This window comes from Poecilia mexicana, unplaced genomic scaffold (genome assembly GCF_051168715.1).
Source record: "Poecilia mexicana isolate PSO_F unplaced genomic scaffold, ASM5116871v1 scaffold_12, whole genome shotgun sequence".
In the NCBI taxonomy this organism is placed as follows: domain Eukaryota; kingdom Metazoa; phylum Chordata; class Actinopteri; order Cyprinodontiformes; family Poeciliidae; genus Poecilia; species Poecilia mexicana.
Window position 1 is genome coordinate 2758214 of NW_028263381.1, and position 27961 is coordinate 2786174.

General features: G+C 38.6%; 2 protein-coding genes across 2 annotated transcripts; both read left to right on the top strand.

Moving 5' to 3' along the window:
• Positions 1-6230: 6230 nt before the first annotated feature.
• On the top strand, positions 6231-11110 carry ved (ventrally expressed dharma/bozozok antagonist). Its single transcript, XM_088010644.1, has 3 exons — positions 6231-6835; positions 8576-8841; positions 9738-11110. Exons 1-3 carry the CDS (start codon positions 6622-6624, stop codon positions 10089-10091), a joined length of 834 nt encoding a protein of 277 aa, XP_087866770.1. The 5' UTR covers positions 6231-6621; the 3' UTR covers positions 10092-11110.
• Positions 11111-12645: 1535 nt separating this feature from the next.
• Positions 12646-15763, top strand: purbb (purine-rich element binding protein Bb). Its single transcript, XM_014982542.2, has one exon. It carries the CDS (start codon positions 12705-12707, stop codon positions 13611-13613), a length of 909 nt encoding a protein of 302 aa, XP_014838028.1. The 5' UTR covers positions 12646-12704; the 3' UTR covers positions 13614-15763.
• Positions 15764-27961: the final 12198 nt, after the last annotated feature.

Here is a 27961-nt window from a genome sequence, read left to right on the forward strand (position 1 = left end):
GATTAATCTCAAAACTTTTGGGGGGCAAAAATTGACTTTTTTTTTCTACTGTGGTCCTGGTACATTGTCATAGATAACTCTGAAAATGGGGAAAATGAATTAATCAATGGCCTGAGGATCAGACTCACGTTATGGTCCCTCTGGTCAATAGTCAGTCACATACCGCGTGAACATGGCCATTGAATGACTTTGTGCTGTTTTCACATGTTATATATAAATATATATATATATATATATATATATATATATATATATATATATATATATATATATATATATATATATATATATATATATATATATATATATATATATATATATATATATATAATGTATATATATATATATATATATATATATATATATATATAAATGTATATATATATATATATATATATATATATATGACATATATATATGACAAGCTTAGATTGTCATATATATATATATATATATATATATATGTTTACAGAACTTTTCGATATATATATATATATATATATATATATATATATATATATATATATAGGTTTAGCTTTCCTATTTGGCGAGAACAAATGATAATTGTCGCCCCACCAGATTTCTTTACTGCCTCCTGGAATCAACCAATGAAAATACAGAAACATGTAACAAACGGACAGTTTCCCATCTTTCAAATCAACATAATGAAAGATATTGGAGTGTTTATTGAAGAAGAACTTGACTGCATCAGAAAGTGTAGTAAAGCGTTACTAATCATTTAAAAGTGTATCAGGGGAGTGGTTGTGCTTGAAGCTAACAACTAAACGGGGAAGCTTAGATTGTCAGATTATTTTGGATCCATCAATCCAGAACATTCACATTCACTTGTGAATAAAATCCACAAGTGAAAGATGACCTTTTAAATAAGGCCAATATTCGTGGATTTATTGGGAAATTATTAAAAAAAAAAAAAAAACAGATTTACCTTTGAATAACCCTACAGTTTGAAAAGATGTGCAAAGAAACTTTTTTTTGGCACAAATAACATCTTAAAGGAGTTTCTGAGTGGGGTAAGATGAACTCGGAGTTGAAAGCTGCTGACTTTAAAGCGTTTTTGAATCGGTTCATGGAGAGGAGGAGTCGAGGTGAGATTATTCTGGCTCAGTTTGGGGAATCACATGAAGTGATATGAAGGAGTCAGGGACTGCGATCTGTCGGGACATGCGTCCCCCTCCCAGGCTGAGAGAGGGAGGGGCGGCCGAGGTCCGTTTGTGTCCATAACAGAGCAGCAAACAGGCCCATTAGAGATGAAAGACTCAGAATGGAGCCAATCAAAGAGGGGCCCAGCAGGGGGGTCTGTCACCCCGCCGACAGCGGTGGCCTGCGACCGGGTCCAAAGGAGGATCAATGTCCCCCCCCCCACCGACGTCACGGATAAGACGTGCTCACACACAAACACACCACTCACAATCTCACTCACAATCTGTTACCATTCAGAGAAGAATGTTAGCCATTCACCAGACTCCATGTTCCACTTTTGAGGACAAGGCAACACGTAAACAAAGACAGCTGCAGCCAGACAACTGCTGGCCGTTAGGGAAATTTCTAGTTGTTATTTTGTGAGCAAATGTTTCAGGGAGAAGTAGCCGCTTTCTGCAAGACGTTCTAGTTTTTAGTCTATATTTCGAAATGTATCTGATACCGAGTAAATACACGGCCGGCAACACCAATACTGAAACTGATACTGAAACTGATAACGATACTTTTTATTTCAGTTTGATATATTCTCAAACTTCTGACCTTCGGGTGTTTTTGTTGTTTTTCCTTTGAATTATATTCTTCAAACCAACAGGACATAATTTGGACAAAGATTATAGGTGTCTGCAAGACACTTTATTGATATATTAACATGATTTGTGTACATTTTTGCTTGACAAAGTTGAAAAACGTTATCATTAGAGAGCAACTCAAAGCAAAATATTTTTTGAGGTGCAGCTACAATACGAACTAAAAATTCACAAGGTAATCTGAAACTAAAAGTATCAAACTTAGCACGCAACAATTGATCCAAATGCTGATGCTGACTTGGTATAGATATTATCAGTATTATGGATCAATCCACCCAAATGGTTCTGAATGGTTCAAAAACATAAAATGACAGTTTTGGCATGGACTAGACAAATCTGGAATTATTATTATTATTTCACAGGGGTAGTATTACGCAAAATTGACATTTTGAGCATAACATCATGTTATAATGTTATTCCCTCACCACAAACATACCTGGAGTGTTGCTTTCATGCATCTTTGAGAACTCCTTTAATCTCCCGTGGCAACCATTGAACTGTACAAAACGCCTGGATGGCCCAAGCTCCGCCTTCAGGGATGAAGCTCCTCCCCTGAGCTCATTATACGAGCTACTTCTCAGTGCAACGCTGGTAAAAACAAAAGGTGGAGTTTCAGGAAGAGCAGGCGTTTTTAAAGAGACAGAGGCCCAATTTCAAGGCATTAAATTACAAAGTCAAATTTCTTTCAAGTCATATTTGATATATGTAGCATTTTAATAACAACTGAAGGAAAAACAGTTACTTGATTGTGCTCAGTGTGCCTGGAAAATACATAATACTGCCGATATAAGATTTTGTGACACTAGTAAACATTATTTATGTTAATCGGTCAGGAAATGGGCAGAGAAATACAGAAATGGTCAGGAATCAAACCTCTGATGGTTGTGGTGATGACTAGTAGTTTTTTTGTTTGTTGTGTTATATTTGTAGATTAGTCTGGTTTTCACAGATTCTTTGTTGAGTTTAGAAACAGCAGAAAGTCCAGACCGTCTCCTGTCCTGTCATCTGTCTCTGCAGTCCTCAGATTGAAGAGTGGGAAGAGGGAGAGGAGGAGGCTGATTATCAAACATCCACCCCACTTTACTACATCATCATCATCATCATTATCATCATCCAGACAGACAGACAGACAGACAGACAGACAGACAGACAGACAGACAGACAGACAGACAGACAGACAGACAGACAGAGCCAGGCAGCAGTGGAGGTGATAGTGAAAACCAATCACCAGCAGTCCTTTGAACTCTAGACTGAACCAATCAACAATCTGCAGCTTCCTCTGTTTTGTCATTTCTGGTTGACGGTGAAGGTAAACACTGACAGAAACACACAGCCAAGGGATTACTTTGGGATACTTTGGTCAAGCTTGACAATTTAGATTTAAATTCAAAAATGCAACCTGCTGTAAGCCACTTTGGACTCTGAGTCATTCTAGAATGACTCCTTACACAGTGAAAACAAAGATTTAGAGCATATATTATTATCTTTTTTTTAACTTTATGACCAATGTCCAAACGGGTCATCTTGGCTGTTATCAGATGAAAGCCCATAAATCTGGCTCTGTTACTGTATAGGGAGAAAAAGTGGGAACAATATTGCAGAAACACACAGATAAAAGCCACCCTTTGGTGTTAATCACACCAGAACATTGGTATGTGAATAAGGAACTACTTGTCGCATTTTTGCCCTTACATCTGGCAGCAGTAAGACTGAAACAAGTGGTGACAAAGACACTGATAACAATACAAATGTATTTATACGGCTATTTAAATGTTTCAGTTTCATTTTAATTACAACAGTATTTCCTAAGAATTGGAAGAAATTTTTTTCTCATTATTATGTCTGTTATTGACATAGCACCTAATAAATCATATTTCTGCAACCAGTTTTACAGGGTTTATGGAAAACTCTGGACCCAGTTCTCTAAATAATCAGTGGACAGATTTCTCACAACAATCAAGCAATTTTATAACATTCATTCATAAATATTATTTCTGGTTATCTTTTTTTTAACATTATTTTTAATTGTTAATAATGCCAAAACAAAAATGAACGAATATATTGTATTTGAATCAATCTGGAATCAATGTACAAAATAGGCTTTTCAGTTCCTTAATGTTGAGGGGTTTTAAATGTTTTAAATCAATAAATATACGAGCCCTAAAAAGCCCTCAGATTTTTTTATACCTAATTATATTTAATTCAGTTTACAAAATAATTCATGCACAATCCAAAATAAATGAATAAATAAAACATGCATTCATAAAAAATTATAATGAAAGAAAAATATAATGAAAGAAAAACTGTAAATAATATATGCACAATGATATTATTAATATTATTTATTTAATAACCTTACGGGATCATTTTTTTAATTGAAATATTTTCGTGTGTTAATTTTTTTATTTTTAGGTTTTACGTCAAACGCATGCATTTCCTTATTTGCTTGCTTATTTCATAGTTTATTTCCTGGAGCGGGAAATATGAAATAGCTGAAAGGATTCTTGCATGTCCAGTCTCAGACTTACTTTCTGAACATGATTGATGATTGCGTCTCTCCCCCTCATCCCGCCTGTTGATAACAAAGCGCCGACTGCCTTTGAAGTGTCCCGGTAATTACTTTTTAACACCAGTCAGTTCTCGTTTCATCCTCGCGCGCAGATACCGCGCGAAAATATATCGAGAGCCTAAAATACGTGACTTCTTACCACGCGCAGCGCCCGACCTCGCATGTTATCTTATCAATGGCGGCAGAGCCTGTTGTTTGACTTTAATATACCTTTACAATCGAACTACATGTTGAATCCACTCAGCATTTGCGAACAATACAGCGTCGCCAGGCCAGCTAGCTTTTAACCGCAATGAACTCTGCTCAGTCATGGCGGCGAGGTAAGAGTTAATCAACAGCTGGGATCATCATCAGTAATTCAATCAATTAGAACACTGAAAAGCTAAATAGTCAGTTAAACCTATTTCTTTTAGTCTAAATGCAGGGATATTGTCTCTGAAATGTCTACTTGCTTTTTCCAGTAGAGGCAGTAATATAGCTTAAGTTTACACTTTTCCCCTTTTCTTTCGCATTTCGTATAAAAAACACACAGAACACAGAAAACTGTTAGAAAGTGATGGCAGAGCTCATTGTTTTATCCCTTTTGTTTTGCCAGTTTCTGAAAATTTGCTAGAAAACTCCTTCGACTTTTGACACTTCAAGATTTTTCTAGAAAATTTATGGCATTAATCTCAAACTTTCTGAGCTTTTTTTTGGTGGAAATTTACTCTTTCTTTTTTATTTCTATCTACAATGGCCCTAGTACGCCATCGTAGTACTAGTTGCTGGTCATTTCACCGCATTGTTGTTTTGGACATTTGCAGTTTTTGTCTATTTAACTAGTTTAACAGCAAAAAAAAAAGGAAAAAAAGTTGGTTTGGGGTGTGTGTGTGTGTGCGTGCGTGCATGCGTGTGTGTGTGTGTGTGTGTGTGTGAAGGGGTGTGGGTGGTGTGTTTGCATGAGTAATATCAGTCTTTACAAAGTCTGCCTTTAATCTCAGGATGATCTCTGGATTAACTCTTGTCTGTATGTTAAACCACTCACTGCTCATTATGTTGCTTATTAACCCGATGACTCCTTCTCACTTGGAGATGCAGGAAGCATCTTTCTAAAGCAGCTGATCCGGATTTACTGGCCATGATGACGAGCCGCTTGACACCCGCTGATCATCTAACGGTCATTATTTTCTCTCGGGTTAATCAGCAGGAAATTCTGCATGATTCTGCAGTTAAAAAAAAGTGATTAACTTTAAGAAAAAAAGTTAAGTTAGGTTATTAAGGGTTAAAATAAACAGAGGATAATTATATTGTCTTATGAAAACAAAGAAAGTGGGAAATATTAGCTGTCACACCTTCTAATCCTCTCCCGGTTTTGTTTGGTTATTAATTATTATTAGATTATGGAACTTTTTTATTTAAAGTGCTTTTCTCCTTGTATACTATTTTAAAATTGTGTTATGTATATCTATCTATCTATCTATCTATCTATCTATCTATCTATCTATCTATCTATCTATCTATTCATATATATATATATATATATATATATATATATATATATATATATATATATATATATATATATATATATATATATATATATATATATGAATAGATAGATAGATAGATATACTCAAAAGGGCCAAATCAGTGACAAAAAGCACATTTTCTCAAAACAGATGCAACATTAATTCCATTTGAGGATGGTTTGCATTAAACCAGAGTGTTGAACCCTGACTCCAGACTACTTCAGATGAATTCGGTGCTGTACCTTTACGCGCTTCCACACCGGTCCTGAGCGGAAACGTCTCCCCGGCAGAGAATGGCCGCTCCGCGTGTTTTTACACGGCGCGGCTGCGGCTGTAGAGGAGCTGCAGACGGTCTGGGGTGATGTGAGTCTATTATCTGTTGCAGGCAGGAAGGAGGAGGGTGCTGGAGGACAGAAGGGGGTCCTTCCCAGACTCACTGGAGCCTGACTCTAACAGCCTCATTGAGACTGAATGGGACGTCTTAATTACTTCAGTTGTGAAAACTGAAGGAGGGGATGCAGCATACTTTGATCTTCAGGTTGGGGACGGCTGCTATAAATGCGGCTCCTGCTTGGAGATACAATCATAACTCTCTGACCTTTTGCAAGTGACCGTCCTGAGGAGAACTTTCCTCTGACCTGAACTCTGAGCTGAGCTTCACTTTTTTTAAATTTTCTTTTTATGAAACAAAAGGTTTTTTTTTTTCTTCACTGAGAAACTTTAACCTTCAGTAAGGATGAAGGGCCATTTCTCCATCGAGTGGCTGGCCCAGAGCAGCAAGCCGGCGGGGCCAGCATCTGGGCCGGCAGCTTGGGGGACGCATTCAGAGAGCCTGCCAGGTTTTTACTGCAAACCAAAACCTGAGAAGCTTCCAGGACCGGAGCAGCAGCAGCACATCGACACCATCAGTCAGGAAGCTCCTCAGCTCCGAACGTGTCCCAGGAATCAGGGTGAGAGTTTCACTCTGTAAACAGTTAAAGGTGCCAGGTTCAGAACTGCTATCTGCTGCTTTTTAATGCACTTTATTGGAAAAAAAAATTCCACTGACTCTTGTCCTAAAAGTACTAATAAATATTGGATTTCAAATTTTAAATGTCAACATCAGGATAGTTAAACTGTGCGCTTTATTTTATTTATCAAATTTCGGTTTTAAAACTTAAAGCTTTATATTTTTGTTCACTTAACTTTAATAAATAATAGTACAATTAAAATATACAACTTACTGATTTTACAATTTTTCATTTATTTTATTATTTATTCATTTTTAGGCTGATACTGGTTATGTATGTTTCTGCTATTCTTATAGTAATCAGTTTCCTTTTGCTTTTCACTTTTGCAAAAACATTCAATAACTTTTATCTTAGTTTAGTGCAGAGGTTCCCAAACTGTAATGGTAGTAATAGCACCCCCCACCCCTTGCAATGGGGGGGGGGGGGGAGCCGTCTGGATGAAAAAAAAAGAAAGAAAGAAAGAAAACATGAACGCTGTATGCGCTGGGTTTTTACCTTAGAATGGCCAACTCTCTGTTATTCCTATGTCAATTTGATACAGTAGGGGCTTCTGCACTTCCCATATTTGTGTCCTCTGTCACTTTTATCAGCAGTTAAAACTGTTTAATCCGTTGTTAACATGTGGTAACCTGTTTTTCCGAGCCGCCTTTAAACGCAACATGAGCGCAACGACGCTCGCGCTGCGTTTACACCTGTGTGGCAGTGAAGGAGACCTGCTGCTGCTGTACGGAGCCACGCAGGTGTGTTAGAATCATGACAGCAAACCAGCAAAACGCAAAGAACTTTCCACAGTCTTTCCTCCAAACTAACCGACTGAGTTGAGTAAAGCTGTTGGATGCAGGCTAGCTAAAAGATGACTAGCTAATATCATAATATCAATACATCACCTTAAGCTTAACAAGTAGCCTTTAGGCTACTGATGTTGTTGTCTATGTTCGGCTACGTACAGTCATTTTGCCCCCCAAAAAGTCGAACCCCCACCCCCACCCCACCAACGTCGTTAAAAAAAGGCAGCTATTTGTAATCCATAAGGGGGGGAGGGGGGGCAGAAAATGTTTGGAAACCACTGGGGGGGCCAGGTGAAAAAGTTTGGGAACCACTGGTGTCTGTTCTTGTGAACTAGTATAATATGTTTTTTTTTTTGGTATCAGCTGGAACAATTTAAGGACTTTAATATTACAAATTAGAACTAAAGCACGTTGGTTTTCACTAGTATTTAGTTTTATAAGATAATGCTATTCTCTATATTTATCTGCAAAGCAATAACTATGAGATAATTATGTCTCTTTCTCAAAGGACTACACAAATACGTCAACATGTGCTTTAAAATTTCAAAATTTTTCTTTGGGGTGGCAAGTCCAAGTCCAGGTAAAAAAGTTGCGGGGGGCAAAGGTGAAAATAATAATAAAAAAATATTTAGAATGTATTTATTGGGTTTCACATTTATGCTTTGATTGAGGAAGATGACTGTCTTTGTATGAACTGAACATGGTTCTCTAGGGGGCAATTCCCACCCTCTGGCGCCCCCTTGTGGTCGCCGCTGAGCATTCCTGTGAATCTTCGCAGAAACAGTGGTCCATGCGTTTCCCTTCATTTAACACCACCAGCGGCGCTCAGCTCTGTGTCCGCTCGTTGTTAAGGTTCCCGTAAAGTCCTGTCCTGCTTGTCTCTGGCAATAAGCAGGAAGTGAGGCCGGTTTCAGCAGCTGCACCGAGGAGGAGACCTCCGGCTACGAGAGCGAAGGCGGTCAGCCTCATTCCCCCTCCGCCCCCGCCGTCAGCGCCTCCTCCAAGTCTCAACCGTCGCCCCCGGTGGGCAGGAGGCCCCGCACGGCCTTCACAGCGGAGCAGATCAGCAGCCTGGAGGGGGCGTTCAAGAGGAACGCGTACCTGGGAACGCAGGACAAGGCGGAGCTCTGCAAGAAGCTCAACCTCTCTGACAAGCAGGTGACTGTCCTCAGTCAGCTTCCACTGCTGCTCAGCAGACAGCTTAAGAAAAAAATCAGATCATTTCCTTGTTCTGACCTTTAACCTTTAACAGACATCAATTCTAAATGTCTTCAGTAATTATGCACTGGAATTAGGAGTGATTAATACTTTAAGTTCAATTCATGATTTTTTTAAATGACCATTTGGAAAATGTGTTTTAATCTAACAGAATTCATTCTTTATGTTTTACATTTTGTTTGTTCTCTATTTTAACATTTAATAAAGTAGCTAAGAACTTTCACGTTTTCATGTTACTTTCATAACCCTGGAAAATGACTTTTTTTTTAATTACTTTGATCTTAGTAGATATTTGGGTTGTTTTTTAGTAAAGCAGTCACTGTCTGGAACTCGTATATTACTTTTTAAACCCTTCCAAAACTTTAATTTTATTTTAATTTCCTCACTTTAAACTTGCACTCCATATATTGCAGGTTATTTTTGGCATTGATGTCTCCAGAAATCTTTCATCACCAGTTTTGGTCAGGGTGGCCAGTAAAAATTTTAGGGTGGCACAACTAAAGACAAATAAGATAGTAACCAGGTTACAAGTGACTTCATAATAAATCAGGGTGAAAATATCTTGTAAGTTGTCGAAAGAACTACTTACTTTCATCTAAGTTCAACATCCTTTCTTGTACCTGGGACAGAAGAAGATTTATTAGTTATTGTTACCAAACAAATCTGAATGTATAAATTGATTTTAAAAATGTCAGTTTTATTTAACTTTTTATTGTTTTGTTGTTTTTTTTTCAATAAAATGTTTCATCTTCACATTGATTTTTCAATGAAACATTATTTATCATCCATCCGGTTTGCTTCAGCCTCATACGTTCCCTCTGTGATGTTTGTCTCAGATCAGGAACTGGTTCCAGAACCGGCGGATGAAGCTGAAGAGGACGGTGCAGGACGCCTTGGCCCACGCCAATGTTGCGTCTCACTTCCTGCATTACCCCGAGCTGCAGGCCTACAGGGCCGGCCCGTACCCCCGGTACCACCCGGCCGCCGCCGCCGCCGCCGTGGTGGTGCCGGACCCCGCCACCCCCGCAACCTATGTTCACCCTCACAGCCTTCAGTACAGCTCGCCTCTGTCCAGCACCTCCGCTCTGCCCCTGGACTCCGTCTACGAGTACAGCAGCCTCCCAGGAGTCATGCTGCCCGCCACCTCTCACCTCAGAGGAACCTACCCACCGTACCCCCAGTACTACTGATCAGTGATGCTGGAACCAACTTCAGAACCATCAGCTTTTGTTATTTTTTTTAACAAAACTACTGAAGTCATTCTGTTAATCAATATGGATGAACCAATCCACTTTTTTCACTTCTGATACCAATATCTGAAGTTAAGTATGGGCCGATACCGATCCAGTGCAGCTGAGTCGACTTTAAACATTTCTTTTTTTAAACTGAGACATAATTTGATAACTCTGCACCAGTACAGCTCACATAAACACACCAACAGCTTCACAAGTTTGGTCAAACACGTAAAACCAACTTTAATATGTTCAGTCAGTGCAGTTGTGAGTATAACAGCCAATTTAACACAAATAATAAAGAAACTGAATCTAACAAAAACAATAGGTGGACTATCTTGGTCAAACATGTAAAAAAAATAAACTGAAATAAACCTTCTTTCAAATGGTTTCAATTTTGCGACAAATACAGATATTAATATGGGGTCAGTGCATCTCCAAAAGACTTTAAATAGCCTAAAACTCCAACCTGAACTGGGTGGCGTGCAATAATGTGAACTGTGTGTGTGTGTATCTCTCTGTAGAGTTTGAATCTATTTAAAACTGGACAGATGAAGCTGTTTGTTTAGAGTAAAGTGTTGTGACTGTGAAAATAAAGAAAAATGATCACGAGTGTTCTGTGTGAGCAGCTCCTGCTAGAGTAAATGAGTTACTCAGCAGAGTGAAAGTAGGCTTTTGTTGTGCAGGTGTGCTTCTTTATTATGCTGTGATTTTTGTTAAAGCTATGGTGTGTAACTTTTATTTTGAAAAGATATATGTTTTTACATAGTTATTAAAAGTATCACTTTGTCGTAACAGCATAGAATGTGTGTGATGTGTTAGAAAAAAATCAAGTTCCTTTCATATCAGTTTCATGGCCAAAAATGTCTCTCTGAAAACCGAGCCGTAAAAGAGGGCACAGCCAGGACAAATACTTTTTTTTTCTTTTTTACATATGATCACATTTGTCTAGAAGAAATAAAATCATTTGAAAATTGTGCTGTTTACTTGTTTTCTCTTTGTTTGCACCGAGAACACAATGGTAGCACTGATGCCAGGGCCGGTCCAAGCCTTTTTGGGGCCCTAATATATTTTTACGGGGCCCACCATACCAACATGTCAACAGCATGCTTGATCATTCCAAAGCTACTCTATGTGTGTAACATGGCTGCTATCATTAGCATCGTGTGCTATTTTATTTTAACTACTTGAAAGTAACATCATTATGTTGGAAAACCTCGGTTTTTTTCATACTTCTCATCACTTCAACTCAAACTTTGTCTCATTTTACCATAAACCTTTTCTGTAGAAGATATTTTGATTGGTATTCACTATTCAGTCAAGCTTGAGGGCGTGCTTTTTGGCCAGCACCCTTACAATTTTGAAATTATGCTATGAAATTATGTAATTGTTGCACCATTGTGGAAATTGAAACTGAGGTTCCAGCAACTTCCAGCTGACAGCTTCTAGGTTGTTGGCTTTATGAAAGTTCCCATGGAAACAAAGTCCTTCACAATGCTTGGCTGTGCAGGTAAAAGTTTGGAACTTGATTTACAGGTTTGTACTGGACTGTGACTTAAAGGGAGGAGAACCTGATGAAATTATATAGTAAATTAAACTTCAAATCTTCCATTTTTTATATCTGAACAAAAAATCTTAATCTAAAACTGTAAAACCACAGAAACAGCGTTATTTAAAAACAAGGCTTAAAAAACCCACTTGTTTAGAGTTGCCTTTGACTAGTAGAAAGTGAAACATTGACCAGCATATTTGATGTATATTTGCCTGATAATTTTGTTGATGGTATTATTGCTTGTTTCATAATTGATCACTATGATGTATTAATTATAAAGCACTTTGAACTACCTTGTTGCTGAAATGTGCTTTACAAATAAAAGTGACTTGAAATTTAGTGTTACTACTGTGAGAGCTCTTGTCAATTTGACTTTTTCCATAATTACCAAACCACATTTTAGTTGTCATTTAATCTTACAGAGGATGCTGTCACACTTGACTGAGAAGTGGAGAGTCTGGTGGATAAAGAGTATACAACAGCGACATCCACTGGCAGAATCGGGTAATGCAACAACAATGTAGCAACACCATGGCTTAGAAAACAAGTGTAAAAAAATCTGCCCATTTGATAGTTACTTATATTTCCAATAACTAATACTCCAGGCTTTAGTTAAAGAGTTGGACAGTCACGTCATGTTATATCCATTATGAACAAGAAACTATTTTTCCTATTATTCAAAAACGTATTTTAAAAGTAAAAAAAATATGTTACACAACTATTGTGATTTTATAACTTTAATAAAATAAAATAAAATGTTTGAAAAAAGAACGTATTCGCTGACATAACTTCGACTGTTTTGTGGACCAATGGCTGACCAGTGATATTAAAGATGGACGCTAATAGGCAAATTTATTGACCAATAAAAAACGCCACAAACGTGTGAAGTTGTCGAAGTGGCAAGCGTTTGGGCCAATCACAGCGCTTCAGTGGAGAACTGAGGGGAGGGCTGGCAGTCGACACTGGCTGACGACTGCACGCAGCGAGCTGCTGCTCAGAAAGAGGGGGGCAGAAGCCGAATGGTGGAGCTGAAGATGGCGGATGGCGACAGTGGGAGTGAGCGCGGTGGAAGTAGCGGAGGAGGAGGAGGCGGCTTCCAGCACTTTCAGCGGGACCAGGAGACCCAGGAGCTGGCGTCTAAGCGCCTCGACATTCAGAACAAGCGCTTCTATTTGGATGTCAAACAGAACAGTAAAGGCAGGTTCATTAAAATTGCCGAGGTAGGGGCCGGGGGCTCCAAAAGTCGCTTGACCCTCTCGCTGTCAGTTGCGGCGGAGTTCCGTGACTACCTCGGGGATTTCATCGAGCACTACGCCCAGCTGGGGCCTAGCACTCCGGAGCAAATAGCCCAGGCCACCGCGGGTGAAGACGGTGGGCCGAGGCGAGCTCTAAAGAGCGAGTTTCTTGTCCGGGAAAACCGCAAGTACTACCTGGACTTGAAGGAGAACCAGCGGGGTAGGTTCCTGCGGATCCGGCAAACCGTAAACCGCGGACCTGGCTTTGGGGTCGGGGGGCCCGTGGGTGGCATGCTGGCCGGCCAGACCATTGCCCTTCCGGCGCAAGGGCTAATAGAGTTCAGAGACGCCCTGGCTAAGCTCATAGATGATTACGGGGGAGACGACGAGGAGCTGACGGGGGGCACTGCCGCGGGGGGCTACAGCGAGCTCCCCGAGGGCACCTCCATCATGGTGGACTCTAAGCGGTTCTTTTTCGACGTCGGCTCCAACAAATACGGAGTGTTCCTGCGCGTGAGCGAGGTGAAGCCCAGCTACAGGAACTCTATCACCATCCCGTTCAAAGCCTGGGGCAAGTTCGGAGGAGCCTTCTGCAGGTACGCCGAGGAGATGAAGGAGATCCAGGAGCGGCAGAGGGACAAGATGTACGAGAGGAGAGAGGAGTCCGAGGGGGACGACGTGGATGACGACTGAGCAGGAGAATTACAGCAGCTGTTAGTCCAAGCTACACGACAGATGTGCGACATTAGGGGTATTTTTCATTAAAGAAGAAAAAAAGCAGAAGCGACAGTTAAAAGTGCATGACAAATCGTGCTGTAATAGCCTACTAAAAAGTATTGTGGCGTAAAAAGTACATGTTCAGGGACTTATTGGTGTATTATCTCAAAAAAGTTTGTAGGATTAAGGGTTGGAGTGGTTGTGTGATTCTCTGAAAGTGGAAATAATGCGCAAATGAGATATTTCTCATTGTGTTTTTTTTTAAAAGGATGAGTTATGCTTTTATGTTTAAAGAAAAAAAAAGAAGAGAGAGAGGTGCTACTAAAACCAGCTGATTGGTTTTTAATAACTAGGACTGAAACCAATGACCACCATCCAGTTTGGAACATATAGTTCATATTTAAAGAGTGAGGACCTGCTTAAGATGATTTTTTTCCTGTGCTGGAGTTTATGGAGAATAGAGAAGGTGAGCAATCATCCTATTCTGGTCCAGAGAGAACCAGAGAGGGACATACAGTTTGAGATCTGTAGGCTCTTCTTTGAAAAGATTACCCAAAATGTCAGGGGGAGGATTATCTTCACAGCACGGGGGTCCAGAGGGGCGGGTGGGGGGGTCATAGAATAAATTAAAGCTTTGACTCCAGCAGTCAGTTACAGTGCAGATCAGCTGGGTTTTATGTTATACATACAATTGTTTTAGCGAAGCAAAATTCACGGTGTTTTCAGAAGGGCGAGCACCAGAGCATCCCTGGTGGTCGCTGTTTTAAACACGCGGGGAGCAGGCCTCACGATGGACAACACACAGCAACAACACGGTCACTAGGGTCCAACTTTCTAGCGCTACATCAGAAACGGCAAGGAGTTTTTCTCTTTTCCCCCCACCACCAGGCTCTCTGTGGTGGTCCGGGGTGTCCAGAACGATGATGGATGTCTGGTACAGCTGCTGTATCTGACGTCTGGACTGATATGCATTGATGAATTCTATTTTATTTTTTTTCCCCCAAATGAGAAGTATATTGAAATTAAAAAAAATAAATCTGCTTACATATATTCTAAAGCAAAACCAGCAAAAGATATTTTCAAATACGTATAAAAGAAAATGTATTATCTAAAGGAATTTCATGACTAAAGAAAAAAAATAAATAAAAAAATAAAAAGTTAATTTTCATAAAACAAAGATGTGATTTTAAAGTTCCAGATTTTTTTTTTATTTTTTTTTATTTTTTTTTTCCCCAGAGTGAAAATATAAAGATTTCCTTGATTAAAACAAGTTTAAATTTACAGTTCGGTGTTGTGATTTTTATGGTATTAAAGACCTGGGTTATTTTAGTTATTTCACTTTTTCTGTAATGGAGCATTGTGCAGTACCACATATTTTGGTGTTATCATACCAAGTAAATACTGGGTCGATATCGGGACTGATACAATACTTTTTATTAGTTGTATCATCAAACTTCTGACCTTTAGTTGTTTTTCTGTATTTTTTTTCTTTGATTCATTTAGTTAAAACCTTGGAGAGAATTTGGACAAAGTTGTTGTGCATTTACAAAATGCTTTAAAAACATGATGCAAAACAGAAACAATAGAAAAGCTAAACTGTGCATGCATTTTTTCCCCCCCCTAATTCATTCAAATACAAAAGAAAAAAAAAAGAGAAAACATCTTAAGTAGAGTTGAGAAACTACAACACATAAGTTTCAAGAGGGAATGTGAAATGTGAAACCTTAATTTGTAGTTTAAATAAGTACATATTAGTATTTGATTCAGTTGGATCTCTTTATAAAATGCTTATTTTCTATTAACAGCTCCAAATTTTCATAAATTGTTTTTCTGTAAACAATTTTATCACTTTTTGGCTGCAGCTATCAAAATATTCTCAGGGTGAAAACCTAAAACAACCCAACTATTTGAAAGAATATTGAACATTTTTTCTTCTCCTGCGACTTTAAAAGACTTGAGAACGTCCAGGTTTCTTTTATCGTGCTTTGTCTCATTAAACAATTACTAAAGTTTTGGCACTGTGAAAAAGTTGTGAAATAACAATAAGAGAATTCAGGACCTTCCTGAAGATGTGGCTTATGTTTGTGTCTGTAATACACATAAAAATAAACTGAATTACCACTTCATTACCTCATCATGCTAGCTTAATCAAGGATCATGGTTGCTCATTTGTCTGAGTGTCAAAGGGAGGACCAACAGGTTTATTTTCACAAGTGGAACATTATGACTTTTGGCATGAAAAAAAAAGTGAAAGGGGGAAAAGGTGGAGAAAAGGTTTAAAGAGAAGCAGAGAGAACACAAGTTGGCACCCTAGAAGTGACTGAACCTGCAAAAAGAAAAACAAGAAACCACAACAAACAGCTGCATATATTATAACAGCGATAACATCAATGGGAAGTACAGTATGGTAATACAAAATGTATTTAGTGGCAACCGCGGCTCAGCTGAGAGTGAATCTGACAAACACCAGAATCTAAAACAGTGGTTCCCAAACTTTTTCTTCTGCTCCCCCCCCCTCCCCCTAAATGGCTGTCTGGTTGAAACGACGCGTGTGGGAGGACGGTGGGGTGGGGGGGTGGGATCGACTTTTTGGGGGGCAAAATAAATGTACGTAGCTGAAAATAGACACCAACATCGGTAGCCTACAAGGTACTTGTTAAGCTTAAGGTTTTGTATTGATATTAGCTAGTCATGTTTTAGCTAACATTACCTGCATCCAACAGCTTTACTCAACTCAGTCGGTTAGTTTGGAGGGAAAAACTGTGAAAAGTTCTTTGCGTTTTGCTGGTTTGCTGCCGTGATTCTAACACAAACCTGCGTAGCTCCGCCCAGCAGCAGCAGGTCTCCACAGGTGTAAACCAGCGCGAGCGTCGTAGCCATAGACATAATATAAGGGTAGACGCCGCATTGGCTGCTCCGGCGCAGGAAATACGGCGGCCATCTTAGAGCGGTATAAACTCCTACTTTCCTCAATCAAAACAATAGACGATGCCTCAGCTCTGAGGGATATTATTGTTCGGATCTATGGATTATTGATGTGAGGGCTCCACAGACAGCATTTCACAAGTAAGATGGACATATTATTGTGTATATATTGTGATTATATTATATATTAGAATATTACTTTACTGTATTTATGTCCACCGGCGAGATACCAGCTAATATTAGCTGGTATCTCGCCTAGCTGGTATCTGAACCCGGTGTAATACGGGTTCAGCCCCGCTATGAAGACTAACTGAGATTCTGTACATCTAAAAATATTAATTATTCTCTAACATTGACTTAGATTATATGACACAAGAGCCTATATTAGAAATGAAACAATATAACACATATTATAAAACTTATGTGTTATAACATTCACCAGCAAAGTTTACACAGGTGGTAAAGACTATTATTTATATGTAATTCTTTCACTAGTAAGATACATCCCAAATCTTCCGTTTTTGTTTTGAAAGTTTCATAAAGACACGATGTGAGGAAGAAGAGGGAGAAATCTATAAAGAGAGACGAATTCACTGCAGCAGGATGGATCTCATCAGATTTTGGACTTAATCTCAACTGCTGAATCTCTGAAGCTAGAAGTCGGCAAAAAAAAAAAAAAAAAAATATATATATATATATATATATTTTTTTTTTTTATTTTATAAAAAAAAATTATATATATATATATATATATATATATATATATATAAACATATATATATATATAAACATATATAAACATATATATATATATATATATATATATATATATATATATATATATATATATATATAATTCAGTATTAATTATTTATTTTGCCATTATGAATCTTTATTTGTGTTGTATAGTTATTTAAATATGTATTGATATTACTAAATAATTTATTAAATAAATTATGAACGGCTGTGTGCTTTGTAATATGCTCTTTATACATCAATATCAGAATATTCCATTCCTATTCTATTGTTTTAGCCACTAAGCATATTTAAATACTTAAATAACTTAAATAACATACTTAAATAATACAATTGTTTATAAATGTAGCTTTGATAGCTGTTTGAATAAGGTTTCCAGTAACAAAAAAGCGTGTTATGATCGATTAAATGCGCTGATCCGTCACTGTGCCTGTTAAACACATAGGACCGAGTAGAGTGGTATACCGCTCCAAGATGGCCGCCCTAAATCTCGTCAGCGACAATAGGCGACAGCGGGGCATGAGGCGTCTATCCTTATATTATGTCTATGGTCGTAGCGCTCATGTTGCGTTTAAAGGCGGCTCGGAAAAACAGGTTACAACATGATAACAACGGATTAAACAGTTTTAACTGCTGATAAAAGTGACAGAGGACACAAATATGGGAAGTGTGGAAACCTCTACTGTATCAAATTGACATAGGAATAACAGAGAGTTGGCTATTCTAAGGTAAAAAAAACCAGCGCATGCAGTGTTCATGTTTTGTTTTTTTTTCATCCAGACGGCTTCCCGCGCCCCCCCTGCAATGACACGGGGCCCCACAGTTTGGGAACCTCTGATCTAAAACATCTATGTGTTCAAAAAATGTTAAAGAAGCTAAATAATGGGTCTTCAAGCTTTTTCTTAAGTTCCTGGATACGAACACATCATAGGTGTTGCACATGACTAAGGCCAGAGCCTAACTGAAAAATGAAACGACACAACAGAAAAACAGCGTGTTGCGTTGGTCAGTTCAACAGTTTGGACTCCTCTGGTCCAAACTGACTCCAGGGAAAAGCAGAACTTCTGCTGCAGTCTTTGCTCCACTTAGCACACCCTTTTTTTTGCCCTGAGGGCCAAAACTGGAAAATTGAAGCTACTAGTGGGCCATAAAATTAATTCAATTAAAAATGAAAAAAAAAAAAGTTTATTGTGATTTTTAATTGAATTTTTTTCTTTTTGCTTAAACAATAAAACAAATATTTATGGAAATCTGCACATCATTAAAGATACAAATCATAAAAAGGCCTTCAGGCTGTTGCCTTATTAAAGGAAAAACTGACCATTTCCAAATTTGGGGGGTCATCAATTGTTTTCAACTTTGTTGGCCAAACTTTTACCATTCTTGACTTATGGTCCAGGACCGAACAAAATTATTTTATGCACAACAAATGGCCCCCAGACCACACTTTGGACACTTCTGGTTTAGACTGATGCAATCCCTTTTCTTTTTAAAGGTTTTTTTTTTCTTCTTCTTTTTTTAAAGGACAAAATTTGCATTTTAAATTTGGGTCCAGTTGGTATTTTTGACCAATTCTGGGTTCCTTTCATAAAGAACTTGTGACCTGCAAGGAGAACATGAACTCTGCTGTCACCAGAGTTAATCAGGACCGTTGCAGCTCCGCACAACAAGAGCTTGTTCTGCAGTCCATGACTCTCTGCTGCCTCATCTCTGTGCACTCAACCGAAAAAGTGTACAGCTGAACATGTGAGGGACAAGAAGGGGGGGAGGAGAGGGGGACAGGGGGGTAGTTAGGGGTAATTCGACTCCCTCCTCCTCCTCCCACCTCTCCTGGTGATCCTGTTGTCAGAGCCGGTTTGCCGGTTGTTCTGCGGGTGAGTTTTGGCAGCTGCCAGGAACCCATGTGTACGTGTGCTGACAGGGCATGCTGGGAGTTTAAATGTGAGAGGGCCTCCACTGACTTAACATTCCTGATTCTGGGAGTCAGCTGTGCCATAAGAATCCAAACCGCCTGGAGGGATGGGGCGGGGGGGCGGGAACAGAGTCGCACAAGAGTCTGATTGTGCTGAGGTCGGCTCCAGCTGAAACACACTCAGCTATGTGCAGACAGGTAGAGAGAGGCTGTTCCAGGAAACATTGTGTTTCAGCTTCACAAGCAGGTCAGCTGATCCGTCCCAGCCACAGCTTCACCAGGAGAATACAAATACAGACTGGTGTGGAAGAGAAACTTTTAAAGCCTGACACTAAGAGCTAAAAGCCACAAAACCATAGTCTTGTATTTTAGCTGCATATTTCATTTTACTGGAATGTACCATCCAGAGTTGTTCAAGAACTTTTGTATGAAATTGGAAAGTTGATTTATTTGCAATAAATAAACTGATGGCTGATGTTTTCAAGATTTTATTTCTGATTTTCTGCTTCAAGCTAGTGAATTTATAGGATTAGAATATTATGTGAGACAAAAAAAATAAAACATTTTCAATAGAGAAATGTCTTAATGAAAAGTATATTTAATAGCTGATAAAAGTTTATTTTCAAAAAGTACATTTTATCTGATAAATGAGTCTCAGAATGCATATTCTAATCTGTTGAATAAAGAATCAGTGTCATGGTCTGTCAAAATCTAAAATTTCTTCTACAGACTTCATGTTGTTTTTATTTATTTATTTATTTTGGCACTAGAGGCTTTACTGACAAGAAAGAAAGAATGAAAAAAGAAAGAAAGAAAGAAAGAAAGAAGGGAGAGAGACATGCAGCAAGTCTCTCAAGGTCGGGAACCGGACAGCAGTGGAGGTCATAGGTTTATGGGACACCCGCTCTACAGCTGCACCACACAGCGCCCCCTACAGGATGAATTATTGACCTATACTTTTATTACAAATATAAAGAACGTAAAAAAAATTTAAAAAAAATTGGAACTTTACCAAAATTAAGATTTATTTCTTCAATCAGATCAATTACATGTACTTAGTTATTTTTATTAAACACAACGTCTGTCTTCTAAAGACTACGTAGCTAAAAAAATATTAAAACAACTAAAATACTTCTACTAGCTGTAGTTCATATCAATTCCAAGACTTTTGAAAGTGACATCAGATAGGGGCTGACTGACTAAAAACATGCAGAGAGGAATCAGATAAAACAGCATGCATTTCAAACTTCATTTCTAAGGCAACATGGGAGTTTTTTTCTTTCTTTCTTTTCTTTTTTTTATGGGATGTCAGTTTCAAAAACACCCACATCCACATCATGGGACCGTTTCCAGAAATGTTGTCACCCACACGACCTCAACCTAAAGACTACTTTTACTCCCCCATACCTGTAAGTGGCGCTAAACATAGATTATAGGACATAAATCCTCCACACGAGGTGAGCGGTTAACAGCGAGAAGACAAGAATGGCGAACAACAAAGCAGAAGTAGAGTCTTCTGTGTGAAGTGACGAAGTGGAGCCTTTTCTCTCTGTCAGGTTGGTTTATAGAATTAATTCACTACAAGACAAATATGTTCACAGCCATCGGCATCTAAAATAACTCTTTCAATTTACAGCAACATTTAATTTACATTTGGGCTCAATATATTTTTGAATTTGAATGTAATCTCCATTGTTGTTTGGTGGTATGACGTGTAAGATCAGTTCGGGGTTATAAAGGTCATTTTTGCTGAACACATGAATAGAAAAGGGCAAACTCTCCAGTCTGCAACCCGTTTCAAAACTATAGAGGGTTAGCTTGTGGGAGGTAGCGAAGTACAAATGGTTTAAAACTTTCCTGTTGTAGAAAAAAAACAAAAAAACTCAGTTGAACTTCTCAAAGCCTTGGGTTGTGTAATAATACACATCTGGCTTCCTTAAAGAATTTCAATATGAACTTTAATGAGTTTGCCTATAAATAGGAGAGCACCAATTTCAGTTTTCTGGCCATCGTCTATTGCCAATCTTTAAAATGTCAGACTGCCCCAGTAGCATACAGAAACAACAACTCTGCTGTTTTAACTCAGGAAGAGTTCAGATAAATGGAATAACCACGAGGTTTACAATGAAGTTCTCTTCATTTTTTCCAGAGCCGTGTCAATAAATATAAAAACACAACTTGTGGTCCACAATGAGGCAAAGTGCTGCAGTGCAGGAACATCCAGCTCTGTTTGCTGCTTTGACTAAGATTACATATCCACAGGATTTAAAAATACTCTGGCTTTCGCAGCACTGTATTGATGGAATCGATCTGTTTGAGTTTAAGGTGAATTACGTAGCTGTACAGTGACTCACTCTGACTTGCACAGGCATGCTGAGTGTTTTTTTTTAAGACTGCTTGGCTCTCGGATATTTCCAGAGAAAGTTGTACAGCAGCCGTATTTTTACTCCTGGTCTTAGGTAATTCTTCTAAAATGAAAACAGACACAATCCCAGATGATTTCACAGCTAAAGCATTTCCCAGATGCAGGATAGTTTTATAAGACCTCATTATCAAACACATTCACTGGAATCAGAGTCTGAATGAAGCTGCTGTTAACTCTAGTTTCACTGATATTTAGTTATGTCTAATTACTGTATAATTGACACTATTTGTATTATACAGTTGTATTTAATTGTACTTGACTTGTAATTGGGAGTTTTGACTTTTCACAATTTCACACAAGGCAACTTTAGACATTGTAAAGTAGACTTGGGACAATAGTGGCGACGTTGGTAATAAATAGAGATGCACAATATCGGATTTTTGGTCAATATCCGATATGTCAATATGCTGAAACTCATTTAGCCAATAACTGATACCAATACCAATATTCATCTAAAGCTTGTAGAATGGACTGCTGCTGAGGGTTTTTCCCTCCACGGTTGACCACTCTCTTGCTTTCCCTTTTGGTCGCCATAAATTCATTTTAATGGTGGTTCTTGAGATGGTTAATTAGGTTTGAAGTGTTGTCGGACATTGTTGTCGCTCCTCCTCGCATTACTGATACTGAGCAGTCATTGCAAACAGCAGTTCTGCTATCCGTTTCCAACACTTTAAAAAAACTTCCACACTGCTGACATTTTCACTTGGTCCTGGTCTCCCGCCGTGATCCACGCGTTATGATCATGACATGCTGTGCTGCAGGCATCGTTGTCACTGGTTTGTCATATAAAAACAACACCTTTTACATTGGTGAGTTATTTTGATGGAATGGCCAATGTTCAATGTTAAATTTTACAGGCCGATAACAATACTATGACGATAATATCGTGCATCCCTAGTAATAAATGTTCACTCTCTGTTCTTGTTCTTAGGGTTAGACGTTTCTGATGCTGGTGAATTTCTATTGTACAAAATAAAAACAAAAGATATTTTCACATGTATTCAAGGGCATTTCAGCTTTTGCTCATAACACCTTAGAGAACATTCATCCAGTATCCAGAGATGTCACTGGCGTTATAGTAGAAGTCACTATTTTCTTGTGAAGTCACTAGAGTATCTCAACGGATGCCTTTTTATTTTGGCTCCATTCTCTCTGCAGCTCGTTTAATTTCCAAACTGGGAATTCTGGACCTCCTGTTGCCTCGTTCATCTCCCCCGTCAGCCCCCTCAGTGCTGCAGCAGCGGTGTGTGTGCAGGCTCACACACATCAACAGTAGGACTTATGCAGGCCGTGAGCAACGTAATACCTCACCAGGCACTGTGCCAAATGAAGCCAGGATTATTCCACATGCTCCCAGCAGTTCAGCGCCATCACGCAAGAGTCAAGTCACATTTAACCACTCAGATTTTACAGTTCTGCGCCTGGGTTCTTTTTGCGTTTCTGCAAATCTGCTGGAAGCATTCAAGAATTTAATTAATCTGGGCAAAGGAACAGAAAATACAGATCTGTCCTCTCCGACACGCTCCCTTCTCTGTCATGAGCTGCTCTAAAGCTTGTGCACATGCATGATTGCTTACTCCACAAGTTCTACTACTAATATATTATTTACCATATTTTAAGATCATCTTGTTAATCCCCAGCTGTGCATCAACAGATTAGTAAAGAGTTTCTTAGGTGAAACTAAGTTCAGTGCTCACCCTCATAGTCGTCTTTTTTTTCTTTCTTTTTTTTAATGTCACTTCCAGTGGTAAATATCTGATATCTGACATTTTAGCTGTCAGTGGCTCTGGTGAGTTCACAAGCTAGTTTGTTGCTGGTGTTGTTAGCTCTGGGTAAGAAAGAAAGGGCCTGTGCAGAAAAATAACAGTCCAGCATTCACTGAAAACAGAATGGAGCTCTAACTTAAAAAGAAAAAAAAAGATTTAATTTGTTTGATGTAATCAAATTATGTTTGTCAAGCTTACATTATTTACATTTGTTTAACATGACAACTTTATAAACTTAACATATTTATTTTTGATTAACTTAATCTGATTACTTGTAACAAATCAACTTAATTTTTTATAAGCTGGATCAACTGTTTGGTTTTTTCAGTGTTGCCTTCTGTAGTGCACACAATTTTATTTCCAGCTAGAACACGCTGTGACAGATATAGAAATGTCCCGAGGAACATGGTTTTGAAAAATCATCTATAAGGCTCAAAAAATTTGGGAGATGGTGCCAAGTCCTTCGGGAAAATAAAACCAGCATCTCCAGAATGCCACAAAGTCACCTAAAAATCTAATCTGAGATGCTGTGATCTAACCTTAACAAACTGGTTCTTTTTGAAAACCATCCAAACTGACCTAACTAAAACATTTTTACTCAGAAGAGAGGGCTAAAATTCCTCCACAGTGTTGCAAAAGGCCGATTTCACATTATTATCAGTGATTGATGGCAGTTGTTGCTACCAAGGATAACAGAACCAGTTATTTGGTTTAGAGGGTAATTACTTTTCCACACAGAGCCAGGCTGGTTTGGCAAAATCTTTTAAAGGGGCAGTATTTGGTATTTTCCAGGCACTTAGTGCCATTTTATAGCACAATCAAGTAGCTTTGTTATCTTCATTAAAATGCTGCATATATATAACAAATATGACTTAGAAATTTGACTTTGTAATTTAATGCCTACAAATTGGGTCTCTTCCTCTTTAAAAACGCCTGCTTTTTCTGAGACTCCACCTTCAGGAAGTAATCAGTACATGGGTCTGCTATTAGCCCTATTAACCCTATTAACTCTATCCGCTATTAATATTTTTACCAGTGTTACACTGAGAAGTAGCTCCTATACTGATTTCAGTAGATCCACTTCTCGACTAGGTGTTTGCTAATTGCTGCTGGCTAGTCTGAAGGAGCCGAGTGGAGGGCTGCTCCGTGAGGTGGAAGCTTGGAAACTGCAACTCTGAGGAGGAGCTTCATCTCGAAGGCAGTGCTAGGTCCACCTATGCGTTTTACACTATTGAATGGTTGCCATGGAGATGAAATGATTTCTCAAACATGCATGAAAGAATCAAAGCAGCACTCCAGTTATGTTTTCAATGAGGGAATAATATTGTAACATCACGTAAAGCTCAAAAAAGTTGATTTTACTTAATGATGGCCCTTTAAGTCAGTCAGTTCTGGCTTTTAAGTCCAAATTAGCTTAAAAGCTAATGTTAGCTTAAATGAAATCTGGTTTTACATAAAGGAAAACATTAGATAAGTTGTAGCTGTGATGCACAGGGTCACACATTGTATGCACCCAAGGTGACAGAATGGGAGTAACTTCAAAGATGGAGTGAAGTGCAATGAGAGGCGCACCATGTTTGTAGGCAGCAGAGAGAGATCCTCCGTTAGCGAGAGGAAGCATGATCCTGCTGTGAAGCCACGCTACTGGGGCTATATTTAGCTCCTGTTGCCATGTGCTGGGAATGTTCATGGCAGAGGGACACACACACACACGCACGCACCCACACACACACACACACACACACACGCACACACACACACACACACACACACACACAAACAGAGTGGTAACCCTGGACAGTAGGTTCACTTCTGGTCTCCCTCTTCTGACTCCACATGTGGTCAGATTCAGTGATGGGATTTGGTCTCTTATCCCGAACTTCCATACAACCTTACTTGCTGAAATCGACAACCGATTCTGAGGTTTAATAGATTTTTTTTGTGCATGTTGTGTCTTTACAGTCGCTTAATGGGAAAAAAATGGGTTGGTGCAATCATTAGGAAGGAGAATCTGTGTGTGTGTTTCAGTGAGATGAGGCAAAGTTAACGATTGTTTCCTGAGAAAGTGAAACACGAGGCTTTCAGAATTAAAGATGACATTCATTTGAAGCACAAGGAATAAATGACATCTAGTATTCTACAATCTGATGGAGTTTCTTTTTCCTCTTGTGCATTTCTAACAGGAAATGCACATGAAGCTGTATTATCTGCTTCATGCCGTGTGGAGCAGCAGTGTTTTTCTCAGAATCAGCCTGAGGTGTCACCATGCAGACACACCGAGGCTCCACCAATAAGGAGACCCTGAGCGTCCTCCAGGCCATCTCTGATTGGCTGAGATTCTTTAAGTCCACCATTGTAAAGCGTTTGGACAGGTTGACGTGTAATTTGCAGAACGCTGAAATCGAGATTACTGGCTGTCGAGTGCGTTTCCACGGACAATGAATCCAGCAAAAGCTTCAAAGTCACTAAATCTTTTAATTTTATTTTTTTTCTGCAGAATAAAATTGCAACTCGAAGAAACGAGTAGGATGACAGGAAGGCCCTTTCTTTGGAGAGAGGGCTTAAAGTTAAACGCATTGTGGAAGAGGCAGAGGAAGATATCAAGAAAGTGCATGGAGGGAACCACGATCATTTGAAAAAATAAAATTCAGGGATCATCCAGTCATTATTTATAAACTTTTATGAAAGTAATCCTGAAGCGAGGTCACCAGGTCACTCAACAGCAGCCAGTCGCTACATATCCATCTTCTAACAGATGGTAGATGATTATGTCTTACAGATTATAAAAACCCAAAATTCAGCATGGACCAGTACCAAGTTCACCTGGAAAATAAAATCAGCTTCTCCATCAGCAGAAGGAAGCAGGAAGTGAAGTAAATATCTCTGTAGATGGCTGTGTTGACCCTGGACCTGGTGGTGGGTGATAAGGACTTAAAATTGTATTGGTATTAGGTGATTTTGAAATAAATGTATTTCACAATACTTTTTTTGCATCACTAATTACTATTTATTGATGCCACTACTGGAGAAACAATGAAGAAGACAACTGGATGTAGTAGGAGGATGATGTTTTTTGCAGCTGGCTCCACCAGAGCTCTTACAGCTGTAAGAGTTGTGTGTCATTTGAACATGTTGAATCCATGACTCTTCTGTAAAATCACAGACTTCAATCCCCCCAAAACGCTGCTTATGTAGCCGCCCCCAAGTGACATCTCCTTTGATGGCTGACAGATTAAGAGCGCGAGCACCATGGCGGTCTTGTGAAAGTATTCATCACTTAATGACTTATCGCATGAACAAGTGTATTCACGTCATGACATGTGTATTTATTTCTTATAATTGGAAACACAATTATTTTACTTTAGCATAACACAAGGATTTGCGGACATTTGTAATTGACTCAACTCCATGTCAGTTTTGGTTTGATTTGCTGTCAAATCAAACATCTTTATTTAGGAAAAAGTGCACACAATTTTATTTTGTCTTTCTATTCTCAGTGTTTCTCATGTTAATATGTTATTAAAATATTTACCTGGTTGTTAGATCTGTAAATAACGACCAGGTATTTACATATATTATTTCAGCACAGTATTGCTGAAATAAACCTTACAAGCTAAAATTTTAAATGAAATTTGTTTTGAAGATCTGCATAAACCACCTATAACTACTGCATATATGAAGTATCTCTTCACTGTTCTCAGGAGAAATATAAAAATCCATATCTGAGTTGATAGTGATGCGTTTATTCAGGCATTTCCAAAGTTGCTCCATAACTCTGCTCTCTGTTGTGTTTGAATCCATGGCGCCCACAACAAAAGGCCGCCTTCTTGTTCTGAATATCCAACCAGTCAATAAATGTAATGTTGTTGTTAATTGGCTGATTCTAGGATGACGTGTCACCACCAGGGGTCACTGCAACACCAAAAATATCCTGTTTCCTCCCATCGTACTTGTAGGAGCTATTTTCCCATTTTTTGGTTAAATCTTAGAATTTAAATTGTTTAGTTTATTTTTATTATTTGTTTTTCAGTTGATTTATCATTAGAATTTTTGTTTTGTTTATAATTTCTTTGATTAGGAATTCACATAATTAGTTAATTAATTTCAGGTTGGGATGTGGGTATTTCACGGTATAAATAGGTGGGTCTTAGGTAGCTTATTATGCACGTGGGTGGTCATAAGGTTTTTTACCAGCCAATCAGTCACATCGGTTTCTTTTGTTAGTCAGAGAACAGGTGCAGGAATAGGAGCAGAAGCCTGTAACCCTTTTGCCTGAACTACAAATAAACCCAAAGAACCATATTTTGACTTTGATTCCCTTTTTTGCTGCGTAAACCAGAATCCACGGTGCATCAGGTGACTATTTGAGTTGGATTTACTTTTGTTTTGATCACTTTCGAGTTTTTTGATTTTTGAATTTAAGTTTGGGGACAAATGGTCACTACAGTACTCTCTAATACAGACCCACTCAATAAATGAAGATATCATTAAGAAGTTTACTTATCGCTCCTTGAAACACATAGATCAGTTACACAGACAG

Excerpts from the sequence above, each read along its gene's own strand:
- ved (XM_088010644.1), top strand. The coding sequence starts at position 6,622 with ATGAAGGGCCATTTCTCCATCGAGTGGCTGGCCCAGAGCAGCAAGCCG. Across the intron at positions 6,836-8,575 it reads AACGTGTCCCAGGAATCAGG|CAGGAAGTGAGGCCGGTTTC; the intron begins GTGAGAGTTTCA and ends TCTGGCAATAAG. Across the intron at positions 8,842-9,737 it reads TCAACCTCTCTGACAAGCAG|ATCAGGAACTGGTTCCAGAA; the intron begins GTGACTGTCCTC and ends TGTTTGTCTCAG.
- purbb (XM_014982542.2), top strand. The coding sequence starts at position 12,705 with ATGGTGGAGCTGAAGATGGCGGATGGCGACAGTGGGAGTGAGCGCGGT.